At 40.0% G+C, this 27,362-nt stretch overlaps 1 protein-coding gene across 3 annotated transcripts in view; it reads left to right on the top strand.

Annotated features, from left to right (window-relative positions):
- Positions 1–25,583, top strand: part of EEA1 (early endosome antigen 1) — a 129,571-nt gene extending 103,988 nt beyond the window's left edge. For all 3 annotated transcript variants that reach the window (XM_054027953.1, XM_054027948.1, XM_054027961.1), the window contains 7 exons: positions 7,999–8,184; positions 8,603–8,734; positions 12,057–12,242; positions 12,821–13,059; positions 20,385–20,505; positions 20,862–20,960; positions 22,747–25,583. In XM_054027953.1, coding sequence (XP_053883928.1) covers positions 7,999–8,184; positions 8,603–8,734; positions 12,057–12,242; positions 12,821–13,059; positions 20,385–20,505; positions 20,862–20,960; positions 22,747–22,869 — 1,086 coding nt within the window. In that variant the 3' untranslated portion in view covers positions 22,870–25,583. The remainder of the gene's footprint in view (positions 1–7,998; positions 8,185–8,602; positions 8,735–12,056; positions 12,243–12,820; positions 13,060–20,384; positions 20,506–20,861; positions 20,961–22,746) is intronic.
- Positions 25,584–27,362: the final 1,779 nt, after the last annotated feature.

Raw genomic sequence — 27,362 nt, 5'->3', positions numbered from 1 at the left:
TTGACCTCTTCCCCATCCCCTGCCCAACTTCATCTGCTGGGAGACGGCTCCAGTCTTTTGTGCGGTGGGCTGGCCCTGAGGGAGTTACTCCTCACTGAGGCACTAATAGATGATGATCCTCATTCTAAGATCAAGTGCTAATGATTGGGTATCTGTGTAGAACATTTCAGTTCAGTTCTTTTGTGACTGTGATTAGCAAAGCAGGTCCCCATCAGAATTGCGAGTGTGACTTGCCAGTTCTCTGCTGTTCCTGTGGACATTGGCTTCAGTTTGGGCAGTGTTTCTGTTTCCTTTTGTTCATTTGCCATTTTCCCCTTTCAGCCTTTGTGATTTCTCTTGAAATTGCAAACTCCTGGTGTATAGAAAAGCTATCACAGATCAATTTTGGAGGTTTAAAATTTCTGATTTTTCTGTCATTCTAAGGACTGCACATGGCAAGCAGTGCACCTTTCCATGCAAAGGGATGTGAAAAAATGTTACACAAAATTTAAAATGTTTAAAAATTATTAAGAAACTGTTCTCTAAAATGTATATTTGAAAATACATGAGGGAGTGTGAGTTGATGGTAGAGAGATTTTGCTATTCCTAATCCAGCCATTCCAAACTCATACCAAGAAGGCATACAACCCTATGCCGTCATCCATATATTATGAATGGCAGTGGCCGCAATTGGTGTCCAGGAAACCTAGGCCTTTCTCACTGTTGCAGTGCCTGTGAAGAGTGGTTTGGTTTCCAGGTACATTTTTGGTTTTTTGTTTGTTTCTGTAAAGGGAATCATCCTGAGACAGCACTTAAGAGAGAAATTTAGAACTCAGGATACATTTAAAATATGTTGAATTTCAGAGGTGAAATTCTGTCTCTATGGAAGGTGATGGGAGTTTTGCCATTGACTACAATGAGACCAGGGATTTACAGTTTGACCTTTCATATGTGGAAAACCAAAACAATCAGTTTTGTTACTGGAAAAGGTTTTCTTCCACCTGTTCCCATTCTTCCTTCTCTGCTTTCACTTCCATAGTCAACCTGTAGAACTCTTTGCCAGAGGATGTTGTGAAGGCCAAGACTATAACAGGATTCAAAAAAGAACTAGATAAATTCATGGAAGATAGTTCTATCAATGGCTATTAGCCAGGATGGGCAGGGATCGTGTCCTTAGCCTCTATATGCCAGAAGCTGGGAATGTGCGATAGGTGATTGATCGCTTGATGATTACCTGTTCTGTTCATTCCCTCTGAAGAACCTGGCATTGGCCACTGTCGGAAGACAGGACACTGGGCTAGATGGACCTTTGGTCTGGCCCAGTATGACAGTTCTTATGTTCTTATGTACTGGGTCTAATAGTTACAGCTGCTGGGGTTTCCTAGAGCAGTGGAGGCTCTGGGGTGGTTTCCTGCCTGGCACTCACCCCAAAGTAGCGGCTCTTGCAGCTCCTATGCTGTGGGGCTGTCTGGGCTTGGCTGTCTGCTCCAGGTGTTGCAACCTCCAGGGTTGCAGCACCGCTCTGATTCGACCCTGCCCCCTGCTTGGACCTGGCTCATGGGATTGCAGTGCCACTCACTCAATTTTGGTCTTCCCGAACTCCCATTATCATGACAGATGGGATAACCCTAAGTAGTGCTGGGACCCCAGCGGTTGCAATGCCTGAAGCAGAGAGGCAAGCTCAGTCAGCCACATGGGACAGGAGCCACAGGAGCTGTCACATGACTCTTCAAAACCCAATTTTGGATCCCAGCCCTGTCCTACGTAGAGCATTGGTGCAAAGCAAAATGGAAGCTGTTCTCATAGTTAACTTTATTAGACCTAGTGGTCATCATTATTTTTCCCAGTTGTTTTTTTTTCATTTGCTGAACCTTTGTGATTTTTTATATTTGTTCTAAATCTCCTGTTATCTCTCCCCTTAAACACATCTTTTTGTTTGATTTTTTTTCATTATAAGTTCCTGATCCTGCAAATGGTTACACTTGTAAGTAGTCTCATTGACATCATGGGACTACTCTTGTGCATAACCATATGCAGGTTTGGGATCTGCCATTTTAAATCTCTTTGTAAATGTTTTGAATGATTTATCGAATTTGTGACATCACAAAAAGGGGAAAAGCTGCGACCTGTTTTTCATGAGTTTCATATGACAATGTATAGTTACAATCTCAGTACAGAAACTCTGTTTCTAACCATTTTTATCATTTCATAAAGGTGAAATGCAAAGAAAAAGTGCCTGTTGTTGTTACCAGACTTCCCTGTATTAACTCTGTATCATCAGCTTTGAAATAGGGCGCCCGACTATAGTTCTTCTAAGTTAGAACAAGTTCACTTTTTGGGCTGAAAGCATAGCTAGATTATGAGAGTAGAGAAGGAACAAGGCTGATACTGCAGGTCTGTTAATATTAATTAAAAATAGTTCTAAGAACTATTTTCAGACTCTCTTATTTTTGCTTAAAAAAAGGGAGGGGGGGGGGGGGAAATGTTCCTACCCTCCTTAACCCAGGACATGCTGTATAGCTTTTATTGCAGTATAAATTTAGAAAGCATGTGTTTTAGATTAAGAAAGTGAAGAAATCATTTGTGTTCTCCATAGGCAGTGATCTAAAAAACAATGGTGACACAGAAGTAGTATTTTGATATTCAGATGTTAAAGTAGTAGAATCGCTAAAGCCAGGCAATTCTTGTAGCAGAATTTCATCTTCTGAAATGCAAAATTTACCACTCATAGGCTACATAAAACTAGGGGCCTTGCTTAATATTAATAATAAATACACCTGAGTCAGAACCACAGAATTTGGATTGCATCTGGATCCAAAGTTTGTGTGGGGGTTCAGGTCCAGGGTTTTGGTTTGGCCCCATCGCTACAAGGAAGTATCTCATTCATGGTGTGTTGAAACATCTGGAGTCATTTTGTACAATACAGATCTTTGAAACACATAAACTAGATGATCTTGAATGTTTTTCTTGTCACTTCAGGTCTTTTAATAGAAAAAGGATAGTCATTGCAAAGCAGTGATTAGTCCACATGGTGTCAAAACCAGTTTTGTTAAAGAGAAGTTTAAACAAACTTGATTAGGTCTGAATGTGAGATACCCTCACTGTTAGCCTTCACTTTAGCTAAATAAAAATATCTTTGGAATGGCTAAATGGTTAACACAACTTGGCACACGGACTCTGGGAGGCCAAGGTTTCAGACAGATATGAAGATAGATGGCCTCAAGCCATGTGGATGATATGAACTGAAGTGGCATGTATAGAGAGGCTGGGTAGGATTGGAGGGCATGAGTTGAGCTGTACTGATAGCACCATCTGCTGGTGTGAGAATGGAATATCATTGTTAAACTACTGAGCCATTTCCTGACCTTCCTAGCTAAAGGAATCAGTCTGCTGTGGAAGCTGCACTATGATGAAAAGCAGATCATGGGAGTTCAAGGGAAATTTTATAGCTTGAGATATTTAGGTGACAGTGTTCCATGAAGGCTAGCCTTAGATCAGACAATTGCTCTGGTGAACCCAATTCCTCCTCTCCTTATCAATATAATTAAAGTAATGAAGGGATGGTTAACATCAAAGCCTTTATTTTAATAGGGAACATATGTTATGTCACTTTAGCCAAGGTGAAAAGATTTGGTGTAATCTGAAGGGGTGGATGGTGGGACAGAGGTGCACACAATAATGTTTTAAAAGTCAAATTTGAATTAATGTAGATTGAAAAGAAAATATGACACGTGTGTGTGTGTATATATATATGTGCGTGTATATAAAATACACGCACCTCTATACATTACAATTTAATACATACTTTTTCAGTTTAAAAAATTGCCTTGTGCCTCCCCCCACAAAAATGGCACCAAACCAATTCACTTTGGCTAAAGTTAAAGTTATAGAAAGGATATGTTCCTTTTTAAAAATAAGGGTGTTGATCTCTTGCAATTCTTTAACTGTATTGATGGTGTGTGTGAGGGGAATGGATGGATGGATTTGATATGACCAATTCAAACAAATTATATTCTTTTTTAATATATGTAAATTGGGGGAACTTTATATTGTTTACAAAAATTGCTCTTTTTTTCAAAAAGTTACATTTTCTGTAAGTGAATGTGTAGTGCTCATGAAAATGAGGAACTGCTAGCCCTGGACTGGATCGAATTAAACAAATAGATAGTGTATGAGATCTTGCAAATGCACCTCAGTCTTGGCCTGGATGCTTTTCTAATCTAGTCCTGGTCTCTTCCATAGACGATGCCAGCAGTAGAATGTATTTGGGGAATTACCTTGCTTCATAGCATAGTCTTCCTGGTTGGTGTTTTTTTTTATTTGACCTTTCCTCTCTGTGTATTTGCTTGTAATGCTTCCCTCCCATCCCCCACTCCCTCAAATTCAGATTACACATGTAATAAAAACGGCAGAAAGGCTAGTGCACCTAAGCCACTGTCACCTTGTACATATGTCCTCAGAATATTTTCTAATGCCTCCTCTGCTTGTCCCATCCCCTGTTTAAGAACATTCTAATAAATATCCCATTGATCTCATTACTTACCCAATTTGTACTTTGTTTTATTCCTTATTCAAGAATTTAAGATTAAACTAGAATTAACCTGTTAAAACCGAAAATGAAGGGCCCTATTTCCTGGGAATTTATCAGTGTTTATTACTATAACAACAAAAATAGGTGAAAATCAGTGGGAAAAACTATTAATCATTTTTCTGGGTAAATATCAGGGGTTATTTTGGTGGACGGAAGGAGAGGGGAAAAAAGTATTCAGTAGATTAATGGTTTGATGAATGAATTCAATATGATTTGCTACAGAACTAAAACAGCACTCAAAACACGATGTCACCTCTGAGTTTAAGAAAACAATATATCTCTAATCTGAAAATAAAACTTTTCATTTCAATAAACAGTTTACTGTTGTAGACTTAGAGCTATTAGTCTTTAAATATTTGCATTTAATAATTGGGCCACACCATTTGCAGTGCAAATACTCAACTTCATCCCTTTTCTCCTGTTTTTGTTTGTTTTAAAACTTTTGAATATTTCCTTGTGTTCTGAATCTGACACAGATTTTCATTTTCTTCCCATTTTAGTGTGTCAGATCTTTAAACCATTATCTTCCAACAGCTTGAAATGTGTGCATGGTGGGCGTGAGATTCATCAGTACGTTCAGATGTGCACACACTTCAGAGCTTGCGTGCATGCCTGTTTATTGTGTATCTTCTAGACTAATACATCACCTTACTTCAACAAACAGCTTTGCATATACACACACCGACTAATGTATTCTTGTAAAATAGATATATATCATGCACTATATTCTATTTTTGTAATAGAACAAGTTATTTTTTATATATTTGAATGATACAAAGGTAGGGTGAACATCAGGAAAAAAACAAATAATACTTTTTTGTAAAACCTGGGATTTTTTAGTTTAAAAATCAGTTTAAACTGAAAACAAAGGAGCTTATCTGTTAAGTATTCATACTTGTGTAGCAGTATTATAGCTATAAGCTAGATAGGATCTAAGATGTCAGTGTGGACATTAATACTTAAGCTGGTCTGACATTCCATCCAGTAACGGAGGGTACTGCTACTCATACAGAAAGAGAGTTACACAAACAGTGTGTTATACATTGGAGTGATTATCTGTTCATTTAAAGAATATTTACTACTGTTGAAGAGGATACTAGTTAGAAGAGGACACTGTAATGCACATGTTAAAACTGGCCCATTAAAAATAATAGGTGAAATTGTAAGGGGCAGAACTCCCATTGATTTTGGTTGGGCAGTTTTTCACCCAGTATTAAAATGTAATATCTGAGTTGTTATCGTTGTTGAGTTCTGGCAGTCTCCCACATCATAATGGCCTTTGCAAGAACTAATGGGCAAAATTCCCATTGACATCAGTGGGGCCAGGATTTCACTGCATGTTTTGAACAGGGTTTAGTGTCCACTTAAAATATCTTGGGAGATATTTCCATAGCTCTACTGTTGGGCTGTGTTCTGTTTTGTTACCAGATACTGAAGCAGGTTTTAATGACTTACGTGCTTTTCCTTTTTACCTGGCTTTGAATATGGTTTGGGATATGCTTATTGTTTAAGTTTCGTAAAGAGAATATGCCTTTTTATAAGGTAGTATCCCTCTGTGCTTAAATCCCAACATAATCCTCTTACTGAAGCTTTGTGATTCTAAGAGGTAACAATAAATCTGACCTTAAGCGTTGTTCAGTTATTTATATATTTGTTTACTGAAAAACAGGTCGTTTTTCTGATATTCCTTAGTTCTAGTGTCTTGAGTCACCATCTGTTCCTTCCATTGATGTAGCCAACCCTGCTTTCAAACACTACTGTTGAAATGCTCCTGTTACAAAAGTAGTATCACCAACCTCAAGGGCTCAGAATTTATGAACTGGGCTTACACATCACGAAATCGAAAAATATTGAGGCTTTTTATTTGCTTCTGTCTTTTCAAGCTTTTCTGCACCACCATGAGAGCTAGAATTGTTTTTAAACTGAGATACTCCTGCAATCTCATGATTCCAGCAAGCTGAGGCTTTAAGAAGAACACCAAATATTGTGAGACTTCTGAAACATCACAAGAGTTTGGAACACTGGAACAGTAGCCACATTTTACTTTGAGCGAGAGGAGATGAGGCGTTTAACAAACACATACTCTATGAAGGGGATAAAATCTTTAGTTTTAGTTTTAACACTTAAATTAAGATACTACAAAAAACTTATTTGGTGGAAATTAAGTGGTTATCAGCTGTGTTGAGCAAAAAATATTTGTAGGTGCTAGCATCGATGAGTAGTGAGCCTTAAGTAAGTCTTGTCTGCACCAGACTTTTTTCCTTTAAATTTACCATTAATGGTAGCAATGACTGGAATTTTAATTGTACATACACAGACCAAGAAGCTCTAAAAATTGGTGAGAGAAAACGTAGCAGTCAGCCTATGCTCTACTGTATACGGTGTAAATATTTTTGAATAATGTCATTCAATAAATTTGCAATAATTACTTGTATTATATGGAATTTGGAAGTTAAAGTGCAGTCTACTATGTGCTCTAATTTACACACAGCAAGTGCCACTTAATTAAGAAGTGGTTAATAGAGATGTCTTCTTAATTGGGACTTGAACCAGTTTTATATAATTTGTGTGTTAACACACCTAGCACCTCTTCACATAATTTATCTCCCCCCTTTGCTCTTGCTTAGCTCAGACACTGTCCTCAAAATACCTTTTGGAAATGAATTGCAACCTCTTTTGTCCATGACAAAGTGTTGAAATTATTACTTCTGCTCCTGATTTGCCCTCCCCTAAGATAAAGTTCAGTTTGTTTCTCTTGTAATTGCTCAACAGCTGTTAATTACAACAGTTACCTTATTATTACTTATGTGTTTTACTGTTGCTCTCACAATGTTATAGGCATTGTCCCAACAAGAGGATGTAAAGAACTTACTTTCCAAGAAGACAGGTTAGACATATGAGGGAAAGAGAGAAACCATAAAAAGTTTGGGACTTTGCTACAAGACAGGTGGGATTTTCAAAAACACTCATGATGGGCCTAACTCTCTTCCCGTTGAAGTCTATGGAAAAACTCAACAGGAACAGAGTTAAGATAGCACTGAATGTTTCTGAAAAATCTCATCCTACCACTTTACCTATTTCTCATCTGTACAACTACCTGTAATCATAGGGCAATTCAAGTGCCTGAAGAAATAAGTTTATTTGTTTTTCATTAATTTTTTTACTGTGTATTTTCCTTCTTTTCTTCTTGATGCATTTGAAACATGTAAACTCCAACTCCTATTACTGGAAACATTATTGGAGAAGTTTTTCTTTCCCCAGAAGTCAGTCTACTAACTATGTTCTACTGAAATTTTAAAATGAAATACTACACACCAGAAGCTGGTCTTTCCATGCAGATGCATAACAAGTATTTAAATTATTGTGACTAATGTGGAGATCTTGAAATAGCTTTGACAGATGATTTTCAGAACTGTTTTTTTAATTAGTCCACAGAGGAGAAACTTGCCCTGGCTCAGGAGGAATTAGTTTCAAACAGAAATCAAATTGGTAACCTTAATCAGTTGATCCAAGAACTTAAGACTATAAAGGCTACTCTGGAGCAGGATGCATCAAAGAAAGAACAGCAGCTGAAAGAACAGAACAAAATGTTACAGGAAATCCAGAAAGACAAGGTAACTTACTTTTCCCATTACCTTTCTCCTCTTTCCTGTTTTCTAATGGAAACCTATTTAGAAATATGCCAGAACTTCTCAATGTATACTTGCACTTACAGCAGTTTATTGGACCACTGATACATAAAAGATTTTAAACAAATAGTTGAAATGGCAGAATATATTAAAACAATTTCAGCATAAGTTAAATATCCCCGAGGGGCCATGTACTGAACAAAATGAATGTGAAAAGAAAAAACAGATTATTGATTTTAAAGCTGAAACTAAATGATAGGGTTTCTCTAAGATCAGACAAAATAATTGTGGCTGGAGATCTGATACAATCATTCTCCCATCAACAATCTTTGTAATCAAGAGGTTTTTGATAACTGTGAGTCTGGATGAGGTCCCATTTTTCCTTTGATGTTTTTTTTTCAAGGTTTTGAAAGAAAAAGATTTGGCTAATGAAAAATCTAAAACAACAGATCTCCAGGAAATAAAGAGTAAGCTGGAAAAAGACAGTACTAAATTGAGTGAAGAGCTTAGGACCTGCAAGCAAGAATTTGAGAAGGTATGTTGAGACACAAATTGGAACTACAGATAGTAATAAGAATATGCACGAACGTAACACGTTCAGTCAGAGAATCTCAAATTGCTTTGCAATTATGGGTATTACTATCTCCATTTTACACATGAAGGAACTCAAACACAGAGGGATTAAGGCCCATATCTACAAAAGTACTTAGGAGCCTAACTCCCACATCAGACACCCAAGTCTAAACTTTAGGCACCACTGAGATCTTCAAAATCTCTGGTCAGCTCCCACCTAACTCTGGAGGTGCCTACATTTTTTCTGTAAAAGTCCCCCAGGTGCCAAAGTTTCTGCCAGTGGGTAAGTACATAACACCTCAGTCTAGACTTCCAGGCACCTATTCTCATGGCTAAGCCCCAGCAGAATCCTCAAACCAGGTGAAGATAGATGTCCCCGCCTATCTTGTGTGGCCCAGTCCAGTTGGTGTTCTCAGAGCACTGGGCTATGGGTTATTCTGATGGGGATCAGTGTCTCTTCTTGAAGCTGTTCTACTGAGTATAAATAATTAAATATGCTTTGGGCCAGAGAGTGAGAATGACTCTATAGCCTTGTGGGTAGGGTACTCTCCTGCAATGCAGGAGACACAAGTTCAATTTCCCTCTCCATATCAGGCAGAGAGGTTAATTGAACTGGGGTCTACTGTGTACACTAACCACTGGGCTAAAGATTATAAGGGAGGCCATCCCATCCCATCTGCTCCTTGGCTGTTTTGTGAGGAGCTAGATGTGTGTTGCCATCACTTCTGTAAGAAACAGCTTATGCACCTGACTCCAGGAGTGGGTCCCTGGCTGTGGGTTGCAAGCAGAGATAGGTGTATTTTTCCAGCCCAGACTGAGTCGCCTCACTAGGACCCACCTTTCTCCTCAGCATCTCCCATTGACTGCTTTAGCCGGCTCCCTGTCTAGTGTGCTAGCTTCTGTGGATCCCATTCTTAGATGCCTATCTCTCCCCATGTATTCTATAGGGAGCCTAGGTACCTTAACTAGGGTTTGTAGATTCCACTGAGGTGGCAAGCAGGGCCGGCTCCAGGCACCATCGAAGGAAGCAGGTGCTTGGGGGGCCAATGGAAAGGGCGGCATGTCTGGGTCTTTGGCAGCAATTCGGTGGCGGGTCCCTCACTCCCTCTCGGAGGGAAGGACGCGCCGCTGAATTGCCACTGAAGAATGAAGCAGCGCGGTAGAGCTGCCGCCGAAGTGCTGCCGATCACGGCTTTATCTTTTCTTTTCTTTTTTTTTCCCCCCGCTTCGCCACTTGGGGCGGCAAAAAAGCTGGAGCCGGCCCTGGTGGCAAGGGCCTAAAAGTTAGGAGTTGCAATCCCTAAGTCCCTTTGTGGATTAGGCCTAAGTCATTTCTCCATGGTCACACAGCAAGACTGGGTCAGTTGGTTGTGATCCAAGTCTCCTGACTTCAAATTCTGTACTCTAACCTCTAGACCCTGTTGTCTGCTTTTATATAGATGACTCTAAGCAATTAAATATCCAGGCTTTCTCCCAATGTTTTAATAAAATGTGAACAAGAGGAAAAGTTCTCACTCTGTGTCCCCAAATTCTGAGAAGTGAGGAAATTAAACAGCCTCTTCCAGCCTTACAACAAAACAAGAAACAAACCAAAATCCCAAAGTAAAACCAACATCTTAGTTTTATTAAGGTACATGTTCTCACTGATAACTTCACACTTTACATGGCTTTCCTTATCGGGGTGGGGGGGGGGGGGGATTTTAAGCTGTTTTTGAATGGTTGTGTCCAACCTGAACTCTGATTTTTAAAAGCGACACTCCTAATTAAAAAAAAAATTGTACATTCATTAAAAATGTACCTACCTGTCACTCTTAAGTGCTTGTAATTTATTGCAACATTAAAATACCAAACCAATATTAGTTAAACCAATTTTGTTGAAACTACTTTAAAAATCACTCTTGAGGCAAGACTTGTATCTTTTTTAAGGATACTTCACTTTCAAAAAAAAAAAAAAAAAAGAGAGAGAGATAGAAAAGGAAGAGAAAAGATTAGAGGATGGAGTTACTTTTTTGTAGTCTTTGTTTGTATTATAAATGCTAGTTACATTTAACATCTCTAAAACTTTTCTGTCTCTTCTGAAATCTGACACTTTTAAAAGACAGCCTGGTTACATTTTCTACATTTAATTACATATTATATTTATTAATAGTAATTTATTTGCTTCTGCTGGCCTCCCCAATGCTGTAGGTGGTTTTGTGAGTATAAAAGAAGACACAGTCCATCCCACAAAGAGCTTACAATCTAATAAAAGTAAATTAATTTTAAAATAGCCTGAATATTCATAAGTTCTATGGAAATACAAAAAAAAATTATGGCTTTCAGATGTTCTTTTGTGATCCAGTGTCTAAAAATGATGGTTACTTCCAGAGAATTCAATGCCCAATGCATTTTGATTTTGGGAACACTAACTATAATTGTCACACACTTCCTGAAACCTCTGTGCTAAAAAAAGAAGGAATTTATAGAGCTGCAGAGAATTTTAAAACATACACAAACTGGGATGTCAGCTTAATATTTACCTCTTGTTCTCTGTGGTTGCAGTCAGACTGAAACCGAAAACATCTCCACTTATGAAATCAAGTATGGCCATATCATCCACTCATGGATTTGAAAGTAGAAAAAAGACTTTATCCTTGTGATGTTTTGTCTTGACTTTCAGTGGAATGTGTCCTATGAAAAACTATCACCCCTTATTCATCAGAATAATACATTTTTATTGGGCTGTGGATTTAAAGAAGAATGATTCGTGTCAAATTAAGTTATTCCATCTATTTTAGAAGCTATTTCCAGTACAATATGTAGGTAAATATTTACAAACTTAAGACCTATAGAAACTCTCCCATGCAATAATTGTTTTCAATTGATTAAATAAATAAATAAATATAAATTCCCTTCTTGCCACCACAGGGTTTGTAACTCTCACCTTTTGACACCTACCTAGTGCAGAAAACCTGACAGTGAAATTTATTAGAATCCAACTTACAGAAAAGTGAAATTGACAAACCTACTACTTAACAGAAAGCCAGAAAGTAAGCAAACAATAATTTCCACTATTTTAATGGAGAAGTACATTAGAATTTTTTTTTTCTGTTTGTAGGAATCTAAGATGTAATTTGTAACCTAGGTAGCTAACTTAAACACTGTCAGTTGATATTTTGTGCCGTAAAGGCATTTGCTCTCCTATCCCAGGGAATAGTTATCCTCAGTCTGAAGTTAGTTCACAGATAAGTTTTACCATTTTATTTTTAGATCCTATGTGATCGTTTAAACTTGTATTTTAACAGGAGGTGACAAATCTAAAGGATGCGAAGCAGCTATTGATTCAACAGAAATTAGAGCTGCAGGGCAAAGTAGATAACATGAATTTAGCTCTTGAACAGGAGAAGAAGAATCAGCAAATTATCAAAGATCAGCTGAAAAAAAAAGAGGAAGAACTGAAGAAGGAATGTGTTGAGATTGAAACTAAACTGGTGAGCATGTAAAGAATTTATGTGTCTTTAGCACGTCTCTGGTTCCTTTCAAAGAGGGAGGGAGGCAGACTTAATTTTAATCTCATGGCATTTACATTTTTAATCAATGATTTGTAAATATTTCCAAAAACCTTCAACGTGAGACAGATTATATTGTAGGAAAACTCAGATACAATAGGCTAAGCACTATTTTGACAAATAGGTATAAATCCATAGTGGGACCATAAACAGGCATTTGTTTAGTATAATAGCCGTTTATTAATTAAAACTAACTTAGTTTTGAAATTGTAAGTACATGGTTTTTCATTTCTCTGCCTCAGTTGAACAATACTAGAAGGGCAGAATCTAGTTTTCTTTCACTTATAAGGAACATTGTTCCATTAGAAAAAGTGACTCTTTGAAAAGACATGCCCGAATAACTCCCTGCTAGCTGTAAAATATCAAAAATGGTTTTGCAGATGTATCAGAGATAAGTGTTACCATCATTTTAATTTTGATGTGAGTTGATAACACACCAACCTGGTTACAAACTCAGAGCTATTTGATAGGTCATTGTTCAATGTTTTCTTTTTTCTCAGCGCACAGAGATAAAAGAGAAAGAAGAAGAAAACAGAAAACGTGAGGAGGTGGAAGCCAAGCTCACCATGCAGATCACAGCTCTGAATGAAAATCTCGCTACAATGAAGAAAGAGTGGCAGAGCAGTCAAAGGAGGGTCAGTGAGCTAGAGAAACAGACGGATGATTTGCGTGGGGAGATTGCAGTTTTAGAAGCAACAGTACAAAATAATCAGGATGAGAGGAGAGCATTGCTGGAGAGGTAAGTCAGGGAGTGTAATGTGGGTGTGTGCTTTCGGTTGCTTATTAGGAAAGTGATAAATTAAAATTTGAAAAATAGTGTTTCAGTCTTCCTAGTGTTCTACGTACATTTTGTATGTATTGTACTGCTCCCAGTGCTCCAGGTAGGGGTTTCCAGAGAGTGAAGGCTCCCCTCCATAACCCCAGCAAGTCTTAGTAGGCTGCTCAGTCAACCAGCTAACCAAACAAGAGCCTCCGCACCCTGTGGGCTTTGTGATGGAGTGCCCACCTCCTGCAAACTTTGGCAGGCGCATCATAAGTTGCTCCTCATGAGACTCAAGATGCTCACCAAGGCCCCTAAACCATGTTGACCTCAAGAGGCTTGTGTCCATCCCCTGCAAGTCCTTAATTGAGCTCTTTTGCAGCCTCTCCAAAGCCATCCTGCACACATGCAAGCATTAGGAGGGACAGTCAGTAGTCTCCATGAATCTTAGAAGGCCTTGCAGAGGGGACTTCCATAATCTGAGTTGGTTCCTTGGGGCTCCCTCCACTGAGAATCCTCTGTCTCAGAGTCAGAATAGGTTCATCAACTTCCCAGTGATCTAGAACAGACTTGTCATCCCCCTATAATATAAAAGAGGCTTTTGGGCTTTCAGATGTGGCCACCGGTGACCCTTCTAGGACTCAGCATATGGTTGGGCCCCTTGTGAACCTCTTAAAGCTTGTAAAGAGAATAGACGTGCTTCTCAGACTCACTAGATGTTCCCCTCTCCTACAGGCCTCTTGGTTTCCCATCCTAGGCTTTTGACCTCTTAAGATCCCTCCTGCTACCTCTACTACATATCTCCTAAACTCTGCAGAAGCAGAGCTCTTTTTCTTCTGATTGCAGGAGGCCTGCAGGAGAAGGGGAGGGGGACTGAATGAGAGCAATGTGCTTGCAGGATTGGAGGCCATCCTGAGGTCTGCATGAGGGAAGAACCCACTTGTGAGATGAAGGAAACCTTTTATGAGGGTATCTGTGGGGAAACTCTTCTTCTGACCATCAAGCTTCCTTAACAAATTGTGTTTTGAGCTTTAGGTCTGCAAGGAAAAAGGCTAGAAACTTTTTTTAAATAGCTGCTTAAATCTCCAGCAACAGTCCCCGTGCTGTGCTAAACTCATCAGAGCCAGTTTTCTGCAACAGTGTTACAAACACAGAAATGAAAACATTTTGAAAATAGGCTTTAACCAATTACATTTTGTACCTGGGCATTAAATTGTGGCTAGGAAGGGACCCCAGTAAACCAGGTTCTTCTTTGACTGTCGTCTGCATATTGCCACTCTTGGGATATGCGCCGACCGGTGCCATTGAATGGTACAAACTTACACTAGCAATGCCTATTCTGAGCATTCGTATGCCCCCTCCATACACCTCCCATCAGTGTTTGAGCATATTCTGAGAATAGGGCTATAAAAGGGGGCACGGAAGCAGTTACTGCCTCAGTTCCTTCCAAGCACTACCACAGGTGCATGTGAGCCTTCTTCAGCATACAAAATTGAAGAGTGCCCAGTCAACAAAAACCTCAGACCTGCTTCCAGAAAAGGAACATGGTAACAGAAATGGCCTTAGACAATATGCGTTCCATGCCTGAGGCCTCTTTGGAACCAGGATCTTCGGTTCTGAAGAAGAAGCAAGACCAAGCACCTTTCTGGGTCTTGCATTGTCTTCTGTTCAGAGAACTCATCAGATCCTTCAGATTGCAAACATGCGGATGTGAGACAGATCGGAGACCAACATGACTCTGTTGGGTCAGGACCTATAAATGGATAGATCTCTCTCTTGTATCAGCACTGATACCTTCAGTGATGGTTTCCACTTAGGTACCCGTGGAACTGCATTTATCAGATCAGTTTCACGCTTCCTCAGCAGAAGAGAGAGATTTGGATAAGGATCCAACACAATGCTTTCCCTCTCACAAAAAACAGAGTGGATTCCTCAACATATGGATCTTCTGCGATGCTACTACTTCCTCCCCGAATACCCAGAAAGACTCTCTCACCCTTGTTGCTACCATGGATCCCTACCTCTCTCATATCTTGTTCCTTGTCAGTTCTGGGTTTCAATCCACATTTAGAAAAGGAGATGGATACATCAGTCTACCTGCAGCCTCGACCTCAAGGCTGTTTTTGTGACAAAGATTATTGGAAGTTGATGTTTCCTCATTACTATGAGATGCTACAGAACTGGACAAATTGGCATGAGTAGCAAGTATCTTCCTGGATGCATTGGCCACACTAGCCAATTCCAGGGCTTCCATTTCAACCTCATTCAGCTGCGATGACCTTGATTCCACATTGAGGCAAGGAAACTTCAGCACATACTAATGTGTTGGATCCAAGGCATTCAGATCCTACACCAGTGGATCTGAGACCAAGAGATAGGTCCCCTACAAAAATTCAGGATATTCTCTGTGATGAGGAAGAAGTTGATGTGTTTTCACAAGCTGGTATTGTGCATCAGGACTTAGAACCCACAGGCAAATCCTCCCCTGAGGAAAACGTTGGAGTAGCCTCATCTCCCTCACCATCTGAACTACAGGAGTCAGTTAGCAGAATGGTGTCTAAGTTAAAATTACCTTCAGTTTACTCCAGGAAACTCCTTATTCTGTTTTTCGATACTGGGGAATACATCTACTGAGAAAGTATCTCTGCCTCTTTGGGAAGGTCTCTGCCAGGCAGCAAAATCAGCATGGAATGCTCTTATCTTCATATCAACTGATTGCTAAGAAAGCTGATTGGTTGTATGAGATCCCATATGAAGAGTTTTCTTTTTTTCCATGTTCATTTTCCCTTTAACTCTCTTGTGGTAGCTGCAACAATGCAACGTTCAAGAATGGGACATTTACATTCTACTCCTTTGGCAGAAAAGGGAAATAATTAGATTGCTTGGAAGAACGGTATTTTTTTCAGCTTCTCTGAACATGAGAATAACTAACTACCTAACTGTCCTGCACAGATAACAGTTTCACTTCTAGGACAAGATCTCTCTTTTTTACAAAGAATCTTCCTGAGGAACACTGCAGCCTGTCTAATGCTCTTATTAAAGAGGGTCTAAATGTTGCTATGCATGCATTGAGAGTGTCTTTTGATGCTTTGGATACATCATCAAGATCAGGACGATATTAGTTGCAGCAGTAACTATTCACAGACATGCATGGTTACCCACCTCTTCTCTGCCCTAAGAAATGAGGTTGAAGATTGAAGATCTTCCTTTTGAGAGGGATGATCCATTTGGCTCAAAAGTGGATGAATTGTTAGAGAAAATGAAAGAGACTAGACAGCTGCCAGGTCCCTGAGTCTCTTACAGCTTTATAAGAGAAGAATTCCTACACCTGCCTTCAGATATCAAAGAGAATATTATGCTCATTATTCTTCATATTCCAACAGAGGTAGACAATACTACCAGTAGCAATAACAACAGCAGTCATCATCATCCTAACACCAGTATAGAAGGCATCCAGTTAAGTCTAAGCTGAGACAAAAGAGTTCATCCTCCACTACTTCTGACAGATAGACCTTCAGTTTGACATGGGGTTAGAGAGCAGCAAACCAACTTTAGATTCCATCCCCCTATTCTTTGGAGACTGTTTATGCCAGTGTTTGAAATCAACTTTTTACTCGGGGAAAGACTGATAGAAGAGGTTCTGGTAAATTTCAGAATTCGGAGTTTCTACTCCCACTGTTTCCTAATCCAAAGATTACAAGGTCTTTGCCTAGTCTTGGCTCTGAGGAAGCTAAGCACATATATTTGAAAGTTTCACTTTAGAATGTTAACTCTGGGTTCCATTATTGTGTCCCTTTCTTTGGTTTGCTGCTTTTGACATAAAAGATGCTTGATTTCATATTTCGATAAAACCATCGTGCAGGAAGTACCTGTGTTTCATCATAGACCAGAACCATTTCCAGTACAAGGTCTTTCCTTTAGTGTTTCCACTGCACCCAGAGTCTTTACAAAATGCCTGTGAATAGTGGCAGCTTTTCTGAGAAGAAAAGGGTGTGACACTACACCACATATTCATCATAGTGAAATTATTATGATATGATTATGGCATGATTCAGATACATTTTGTACAAGAGGGGTCATGTCAGATATCATTGAAAAAGTTATGATTTGCTGAATATGATTATCTTATTTGTATGCATGTATCATTTTTGTATCTGAAGTTATGAATATTGACTATGGACCTGTATTTCAAATGTGCTTCCTCTGGAAAACTCCTAGAGCTAGCCTTTCAGGTACAACAATGATGAAGCTAGACAGTGCTAATGACTCATCAACAAAGACAGTAGGCTGTGAAAAAGCTTAGCCTTCCTATAAATGTTTCAGTCAGCCTGTAAGTAATGGCTGCTATGACTCAGCAAGGGCACATGACCAGATCACATGATACTGAACTCCATTTTGGTTACCTGTATTTTTTGACACACTGGACTTGGAACTGTTTTTGGAACAAAGGATTCCCGCCATATGTAATAGCTATATAAGTTGGGGTGTGACATCGTCTAGGGACCTCACTCCTCTAGGGTGATCAGATGTCCCGATTTTATAGGGACAGTCCCGATTTTGGGGTCTTTTTCTTATATAGGTTCCTATTATCCCCTGCCCCCATCCCGATTTTTCACACTTGCTGTCTGGTCACCCTACACTCCTCACACAAGAGAACTCCTGGAAACACCTGACGAACAAAGACTGAACTAGGGGAAGTGTGGGTCCCAAGCTAAAAGGATTTCTAGCCTTTGTATGGAAACCTGGTGGACTGCTTGTATCATCAGCCAGGGTGAGAAATTGCTAATTCATATCCAATCTTTCTAGTAGTTTAGGCTTAGTTTGTGGTTTTGTTTATTTGCTAGGTAATCTGCTTTAATCTGTTTGCTATCACTTAAAATCTATCTATCTTTTTGTAGCTAATAAACTGATGTTTTGTATCTAAACCAGTGTACCTTTGAGTGAAGTGTCTGGGGAAAAACGTCAGCCTAACACAGGCTTGTTGCATATCTTTCCCACATTGAGGGGAGAGCGAACTATTTATGATCTTACATTGTACAGATCCCTGTGCAGTGCAAGATGGTATAATTTTGCGTTTATGCTCCAGCAGGGGGCGTGTGCCTGGGAAGCTGGGAGATTGTCTGATGTTGCACTCAGGTAGCTCAGTTTAGGTGAGCGGTGCCACCTGCTGTCGTGTTGGATGATAACAGGGCCTGGTGAGGTTGGCTGTGTCTCGAACCAAGCAGTGTGAAAATAGAGCCAACTCAGCTGTGTGTCTGAGAGGCGCGCAGCGGTTCCCATGGTTCACGGACTGCACCCCGGGGGTGACATCCCGTCACAAAGGGATTTTCATGTTTCTGTGTCTTTGATTGTCTCCTAAAAGCAGCTTCCAGTGAAAAGAAATCACTGCCAATGCCTTCACAGTTCCTGAAGATGTCCTATACCATTCAGTTTCTCTTTCAGAATCCATTTCAGAAAGTGAAGTTCTTCCTCTTCTTACTAGGTCTCATGGCATCAATGACATGTCACACCCTGTGTGAGACTAAAGATGAGACCTCTTCAACATTGGGTGACAGGAAACTTTAAATCTGGAGTTCACAACTTGAAGCTAATAATTACTATTCTAAACAAAATCCAGAAAACTCTTATGGTGTATGGATCAGGATCATGTAATGAAGGGAGTGAGGTTCAGCTCTCCATCACCTTCCATGATAATTACAACAGATGCCTCAAAAACAGGTTGGGGTGCACAGGGCTCTGGAACCAACACAAGTCTTCCCTTTATATCAGTGTGCTGGAGCTAAGAGCATTCAGATTTTTCCACCCTCAGATGAAAGGATACGTTGTTCAGGTAGCCACAGACAATATGACAGCAATGTATTATATAAACAAACAGGGAGGAGCCCACACTTCACAGCTTTGCAAGGAGTCAATAAAGCTTTGGGAGTGGTAAATTCTTCGTGAGGTGTATATGGTAGCTCTGCATGTAGCAGAATCCTTCAACCAGTTAGTGGACCAACTGAGCAGAAAATCCTCCCACATGCACAAATGGACCTTAAAGGATACTGTAACCAGGGACATTTTTGCTCTGTGGGTTACTCCAAATATAGATCTGTTTGCCACAAAGTTCAACACTAAATGCTGTTTGTTTTGTTTGAGGACAGGAGCAGACCCACATTCTCTAACTCAGGGATCAGCAACCTTTGGCACGGGGCCCGTCAGGGAAATCCACTGGCGGACTGGGACGGTTTGTTTACCTGCAGCGTCCGAAGGTTCGGCTGATCGCAGCTCCCACTGGCCGCGGTTCGCCATTCCAGGCCAATGGGGGCTGCGGGAAGTGGCAGCCAGCACATTCCTCAGCCCGCGCCACTTCCCGCAGCCCCCATTGGCCTGGAATGGCGAACCGCGGCCAGTGGGAGCTGCGATCAGCCGAACCTTCGGACGCTGCAGGTAAACAAACCGTCGCAGCCCGCCAGCGGATTTCCCTGGTAGGCCGCATGCCAAAGGTTGCTGATCCCTGATCTGAAATCCTTATATACTGCTGACTAAACTGTCCAAAGAGTGGGAGTGTGCAGAGGACACTCAAAGAAGAAATGAAGGTTAGTTGCCCATAAGCAAGGTTCTTTAAGGTGGACTTTATATATTCACACACCCTGCCCCCCTTCCCCTCTCCTGCAAAGGCCTAACTATTCGGGCTCTTCATTAGCAGTGGAAGAAACTGAGCCAGTGACTGTTGCCACACACCCCTTTATAGTCCTGCCCTCGGAACATGCTCAGACGCTGAGGGGAGGACGCGGGGGGGTGCGTGAACATTCAGCTAGGCACTGCTAGTCGAAGGCTGTACTGTTCAATAGCACCGGTTGGCGAACATCCCAAGAATGTGAATATGTACAGTACGTCTTGAAGAACCTTGGTTACAGGCAAATAACCTTCATTTTTTTCCTTTCACCTCCTTTCTGTTTGATTTGCTGCATAGGAGCCTGCCAGAATTGCTGCTGCTGCTTAATGAGACTGTCCTGTTCTGCACTTGTGCAGAGCAGCAAGCTCCAGCTGGTGGGAGTGCATTCAGTCCTGAACCCCCTCTGAAATCTGGGCCCTGCTGCCCCTCATTTGGCACTCCCTCTGAGAGTGAGGCTCAGATGTGATCTTAGGTTAATTGTTAAAATACTACGTCAGTTTCCCAGCCAAGAAATACAATGGTTAATTACGGTGATATATTTATTTGTTATGGATACATGGCCAAACCTTTCAGTGGTGACGTTTTGCCAAATAGGATAGGAATTGCTTTGTATACGTTTAATTTGCTACTTGCTATCCATCTTCAGGTGTATTAAAAGTGAGGGAGAAATTGAAAAGCTTCAAGCCAAACTCCTGGAACTGAAAAAAAAGCTGGACAATACAACTGCAGCAATGCAAGAGCTAGGCCGAGAAAACCAATCGCTACAGGTATAAATCACATTGTGGTGACTAAGCATGCTCTTATCAATATATAGTGATGGAAACTATTTTGACTTGAATAGTGTATTGTCACTCCAGACGTGTTAAAATGAGGCCCAGTGCACCTCAGGAGGCAGTTGATATCAATGGGAACTTTTATGTAAGTTCAGAATTCAGCCCATAGTTTGGACTTCAGAAAGTTCTTTTTTATTTAAATAACTGTGAGCTGGCATTCTAACGCTGAGTCGCCATGACTAATCCTCAGTGTTTTAACCTGATGCGTACAGCATGTGTGATGTAGTAGAGGACATTAATAAGAAATGGACTTGCATTTAAAAAAGTCTCTATTTGTTTTATTCATCCAGATCAAACACACACAAGCCCTAAACAGGAAATGGGCAGAAGACAATGAGGTACAGAACTGTATGGCCTGTGGGAAAGGCTTCTCAGTGACAGTCAGAAGGGTATGTGTGCCTTTGTGGGGATTCTCTAGAACTTTTTTTCTTTCTGAACTGTTTTGGAGTTGAAGCAAAGTTAAAGAGCATCTTTAAAAGGTACTCCTAAACCTCAATACAGCTCAGAAACATAGATGGTTTGTATTGTTTCAGATGTTATAAATAAACTGCTCAAGGCTTTGTCTACACACAGGTTTTGTGCTGCTTTAACTATATCTGTGTAGAACTAGATATAGTTGAAGTGGTACAACTGCCTCGTGTGGACACAGGTTTTACCAATATAAAGGTACTTACATCATTATGGCTTATTTCTGTAAATTTAAATTCAGGCCTGATGTAAATGAGTGTAATTGTGTTGAAATCAATAGTGATACTCGCTTACATCAGGCATGACTTTAGTGTGATATTTTGGTTTTGAAGTACTTTTTTAAGCACTGACTAGATCTAGAAATACAAGATTTACACACAGCTCTGTCAGTGTAATCCTGTCCTGCTTCCCCTCCAATCATTTGCAGTCCTTTGGTGTTTCCTGAGTCACAGTTCAGGGAAACTGCACCTGTTGTTTCTTCTCACTGGTTCAGCAAGGGCACCCACTCTGTTTCCAGCTCCCCAGGTGTTGCTTTTCTTGGGTGGAGACAGGAGTCTCTCTCCCTTCTGACCGGGGCATTCCCAGACTGGACAGTTCCCTGCCTTCACTGTATCAATCCCAGCACAGACAGATACCCTAGGACACCAGACATCTGTCTTTTCAGAGACAGATAACAGTGTAATTGCTACACATATAAGTTACCACACAGTTCTTTGTAATCAAATCCATTTTATTCTTAAGGTAAAAGTATTACAGAGAAAACATACTAAAAACAACAAAAGAACCTACATGCATGCTAATAAGTTTGTCAGAATTCATCCCAGCTCTCACATGGGCTCTGGCAAATGCAGTCATTTAATATCCCATCGTAGGGGCATCCTTGTGGTTACAAGTTCATCAGAGCTTCAGCTCAGAACAAGCACATAGTCTTAAGAGGTCTCAGCAGGCAAAATCTTTCCAAGGATTGGGGCCCTGTCCGTTGGAAGAAGGCCATGAGCCAGATTAAAACCCAGACTTTTGTCCAAAAGTCTTTTCTGTTGATCCCCGGAGAATCCAGTTTGAACTAGTATATGCATTTCGCCTAGGAGGATGGCTTTAGAGACTGATAATGGAAAAAGTTCATTAGCATCCCCACCTTCCTACTACAGAAGGTGTATACAATGCCACAACAACAGGTACACAATTGCATTTTTAATACAACGTCCACACAGGTGTTAACCTAATTCAGTAAGGTTTAATTTAAGCTTCACTGAGTTATCTTAATTCTATAAGATTTGTTCAGTATATGATAGGATATAGTCTATCACAGCTGCTAATTGTATTGAATTATAGGGTGGTTTCAGCCAATTGATTAAGTCCATGAAACATGCATCTCATGGACCTAAACAAGATTGAGGGTAAAAGTTTCAAGTAACTCTTAAATCCCATTAAAAGTAATTTAGGAGCCTATGAGTCCTTAAAAGTCAATGAGACTTAGGCTCCTAAGCCACTTAAACACCTCTGAAAATGTTACCCTTATGCCCTTTAGAGATGGAGTTGTATATAAATCCAAAGTGCCATTTAGCCTCCAATGTTAAAAATTTAAATGCACATCTGAAATGAAAAAAATGTAATTGATCTGATACTTTATGTAGTAATTTATTTTCATGTACTGTGCCCACTATGCTGTATTGACAATTCAGTATCTGTTGTTTTCATCTTTCACAGCATCACTGTAGACACTGTGGAAATATCTTTTGCGCTGAGTGCTCCGCAAAGAATGCCTTAACTCCTTCTTCTAAGAAGCCTGTCCGTGTCTGTGATACTTGTTTTAACGACTTACAAGGATAACTGGTTATCTCAAATGGCACTTAAACATTACGCTAGAATTAGAATTTCTGTTGATGCACTTCGTACAGCACTCAGACTACTATTCAGTTTGAACAATGATTGTAACACTTGCAGAATTGAGTATATTTTAAAATGTTTTATCGATACTAAGTAAAACTATTGTATTTTTTGTGAGACGGGCTCAGATCATCCTCAGCTTATTGCCATTTACCCAGGAAAGAGCTTTTATGTCTACGTTAGGAACACCCAGTTATTTGTAAATAAAGTTTAAACAGAGAAGTAACAATGTATTTTTTTAATCTTTAATTTTTGTGTTCAGAAGAAACATGTACGTGATACTGCAGTTTTTGTTTCTTTCAAAACAGTAAGTTGCAAAAATTTGCAAGGATTTTGTGCATCAAATATTGCTGTTTCAGTGGCATAATTACATTTTAATTGTTGCATTTGATTGCATAACTAACATTCTTTTAAATCCCCTAGTAATTTCTTTAGGAGTTTTTCTCCTCTCTTGCTCTTGAATTTTTCTCTCTAAGGCTCCAACCCTGCAATGGGGGCAAACAGCTGTATCCACATGGAACCCTGCTGACCTGCATGGGGCTCTGTGTGGACACAGCAGTCTGGCCACATAGAGCTTATTGCAATATCAGTGCCTAAATCATTGCCCAGCTACAGCATTTGGATATTGGAGTATGTTTACACATACTGTAACGTACTAGCATTTTTACAGACAAGCTAGAAACAGGACTGCAAGTTTGGCTTCTGTTCTAGGAATAAGCAACAAAGGGTCCTGTGGCACCTTTAAGACTAACAGAAGTATCGGAGCATAAGCTTTTGTGGGTGAATGCCCACTTCATCAGACGCAAGCTTATGCTCCCCACGAAAGCTTATGCTCCAACAATACTTCTGTTAGTCTTAAAGGTGCCACAGGACCCTCTGTTGCTTTTTACAGATTCAGATTAACACGGCTATCCCTCTGATACTTGTTCTAGGAATGTTGCATAAAGCTCTCCCATATTGATTTATAGATTTGTTGAATAGAATATAACTTTCTAGATTTTCCTATCTGTGGACATATAAAAAAATTATCCTCCATTCTATTCTTTTTCTTTCCCTACTAACTATAGAAGCCCTTAAAGGTCCTTGGTTGGTCTTTGAGGAACACCCAACTGTCCTATGCTAGGTTTCCTACTAATGACGTACATTTGGAGACTCAAGCATTTTATATGATCTTCTTTTTGTCCCCCACATTAACTGGAAGAAGTTGGGATTACTCTCTCCCTAACTGACTTGGTCTTTCCACTGCTTCTCCTGAACCTGTGGTGCTGGCATTTTTCTTAATCCTGGGTCTTTCTTGGTACAATAGTTTCATGATTTGGCTTGCTCAGAATGGTGGTTGAACCTGCTGCTGTTTTATTTATATACAAAACAGTCAGACTTAATTAAGAGGTGAGGATACGATTTTAGACTTCGTTACTGTCATATTTTCTTCTCCCTACTTGTGCTGGAGGAGTTTTTAAAAGCGATGCATATATGTACCTCTCTTTGTTGTGTAGGCAGAAAAAGTAAAATGTACATACCTGTAATTTTTCCTTCTCCGAAGTGGGCTCCTGCTGCTCTATGATCCATTGCACCTGGATTATTCCTCATCTTCCAGACCCATTGCCTCTCTAGCTCCCCCGATAACTGCCCAAGGTAAAAAGACTAACTATAAGTTCTAATGAATAAATATTATGAAAGATTAGCCATCTCCATTCATGCCATCTTATCGAAGGCATGAATTAACAACCTCAGAAATGGTAGTGTAACCCTCAGTTTATTGAGCTCTCCAGCCTCATGGGTGTGAAGACCCTGCTGCTTCTACGGCAACAGCTTTTGCGTCTGCCCCATTCTATATGACCTGCCCCTTGAAGAGATAGGGAATGTTTTTAAAACAAACAAACCCGCTATCTGCACATTTATAGAGGCAGGTATTAAGGGGGGAAAGAGTAAAGTTGGGCATGAGCACTCATGCTTGAAGTCCCTTACTCATGCAGTAATACTCTGTGAGCTTTAAAGCCTTTTTTTAAAAGTGGGATTTACAGATATACAACAAAATTATGTACTCTCCTTCCTTAATGCTTAGTGCAAGATCACAGACCTGGCAGGCTGGTGGTCTGAGCAACTGGACACTCTCAGCAGTGTTGCTGGCAGGCCAGGCCAATATGGTACGCATGAAGGGAAAGTGGAAGGAGAAAAATTTAGTTGCACCTCTGCCTGTAGATTCCAGCTGTCATGGGTAAGAAAAACAATTGGCTGGTGTAGTACAAAGGCAGGTGAGGTAAAACCCACTGACCTAAAGGAGGCCAGACAGGAAAGAGAAGGTCTATTGGCAGTGGTAGGTTAGCAGAGAGAGGCCATGCTGCATAAACCACATGTGAAGGAGCTGAAAGGGGGAATATAGTCAGTGCTCAGAACCCTCAGGCTGCTCTGATATAGTGGTGACTGGTAATAAATATGGTGAATCTGAGCCATTGGAGTGGGGATTTTTTGAAACTAGTTAACTGTAGGAGTCAGAACTGCCCTCAGGAAGAGGGGGCTGACAGAGGGGGGAAGGGCTGCAGGATGCCAAGCACAAGAAGAACTGGCTAAGGCTTTTTCTGGAACAACCTTGCTGGTTTCCTGCAGACTCTTGTTGTCCAAAGATCCTTCATCTACTAGGAGGCACCAAGGAGAAAGAGAAATATAAAACATTATAATGGAAAAAAAGCTCCAACTGGAGATAAAGACCTGGAGGAAGCTTCTGTGAGCAGATTTGAGACACTAAAGAGTTAGAGAGGCAGTCACTTTTATGAGTGACTTCACCTGCTGGTACTGGTATGTGATGCTAAAGAGAGAGAGGTGTGTGGGGTTTTGTTTGTGTGTTTTTTGTTTTTAAAGAGAATCCCTACCCCATCCCACCCCGGTTCTTGGAAGATATGAACTAACCCAGTTGTAATGGATCCTGGAGTACCAGGTGCTCATTAGGAGGAATAGTTTTGTCACTCTTTGAATGACTTAGACTATTGAGATCATCTCACTGGAAAATCTTTTCTTAGTGAAGTAGGAAAAGATTTTTGGAAACAAAAATGTGAAGTAGCTTTTTGCAGATTATTGCCAAAAATGATTGCCATTTGCCAAACTGTTGCTTGACATAAAAGAAGTGATCCCTAAAGCAGAATATTCTCCAGAGCGCAGTAGGGGCCCCATGAAACTCAAGTACTTTCTAGTTTGTTAATGTAATTTAAATGCAATATGGGAATAAATGCTTCTTATAACATTTGAAATTTCTGACAAATACCTGGAGATAGAAAGGAAAATGCTGGAGCTTAAGACCAGAAGGAAAATAAACATTGTCTAGAGTGATGAGTGAAAGCTCTATAATGACACTATGATTGGAAGAGGTTGAGAACTGATGAATTAATTCATTGCAACCTCCGAAAACCTCTGGAGGAGTAGGAAATAGCATTGTCACTTGCACTATGCACTTTTTTCTTTCTAGTATAACTGAATATAATATACAATAAATGGAATGGCAATTTTGAATGCATAGATGTAGTAATCAATCCACAGTGGGAGGTATTCTTAGCTGGATTGCTCATTGAACTATATAACTCCCCTTTGTTAAGGGGAGTTGCACTCATAATTTCTCTGCACCCTAGGGGAGCATAACCCAAGGACACACATAACAAAGGAATTGACATGGTCTTTAAAAAGCACGGCTGTGTTTATAAAGCTGTATCTTAAGATTTAAAATGATATATGAATTGTACATATTTAAAAAAAAAATCATGCCAATCAGTTTTCATTCTCCAAGTAGGAACTCTTGTACTCACCTTAGGTTATAGGGTAAGTTTGAAACTAACATATATACACAGTTACACCAGAAGTCACTAAATGGTTTACTTTTCAGAAATAGTAATAACAGAAAAGTAAAATCCTTGTAGAGAAACGTGTACCTTTATTTGTCAGTCCCCACCCCCACCCCCGGGCTCTAAATAAAGCCATTTGCATTTTTAGAGAGAGGAAACATAACACACCACTTACATTAAGATTTTAAGAAAACAAAGAGATTTACTAGTAGTAAACATTAACCATTTCTTTCTTTGTCCACAGCATACCATATTATACTATGCACTCATCATACAGCAGGTTCATGAGTATCTTTTCACTGGATTACATAGAGTACATTCGAAGATATTAAATGGGAAAACTCTCTGGTGTTAACCCTCTCTGAACAGTGTTGTTTTAGAAGCAAAACATTTGGTGAAGTTTCCTCTCCCCCCTCCTCCCAAATTTAAAAATCAAACCCCAGTCTTTTTTGCATGCCTTTTGGGGTGGGGTGGTTAGAGGGGTGAAGAGAGCGGCTTGTGGAGAGTACGTTTATTGTTTATATGTCAACGGGCCAGTGCTGGCCGGTCCAGAGGCTCCTGCTGTTGGCTCTATTGCAAAGTACTTTGTTGTATCACCTTGTTAAA

Source organism: Malaclemys terrapin, chromosome 1 (assembly GCF_027887155.1).
Source record: "Malaclemys terrapin pileata isolate rMalTer1 chromosome 1, rMalTer1.hap1, whole genome shotgun sequence".
NCBI classification, from domain to species: domain Eukaryota; kingdom Metazoa; phylum Chordata; order Testudines; family Emydidae; genus Malaclemys; species Malaclemys terrapin.
This window is presented reverse-complemented; position numbering and strand designations above follow the sequence as displayed.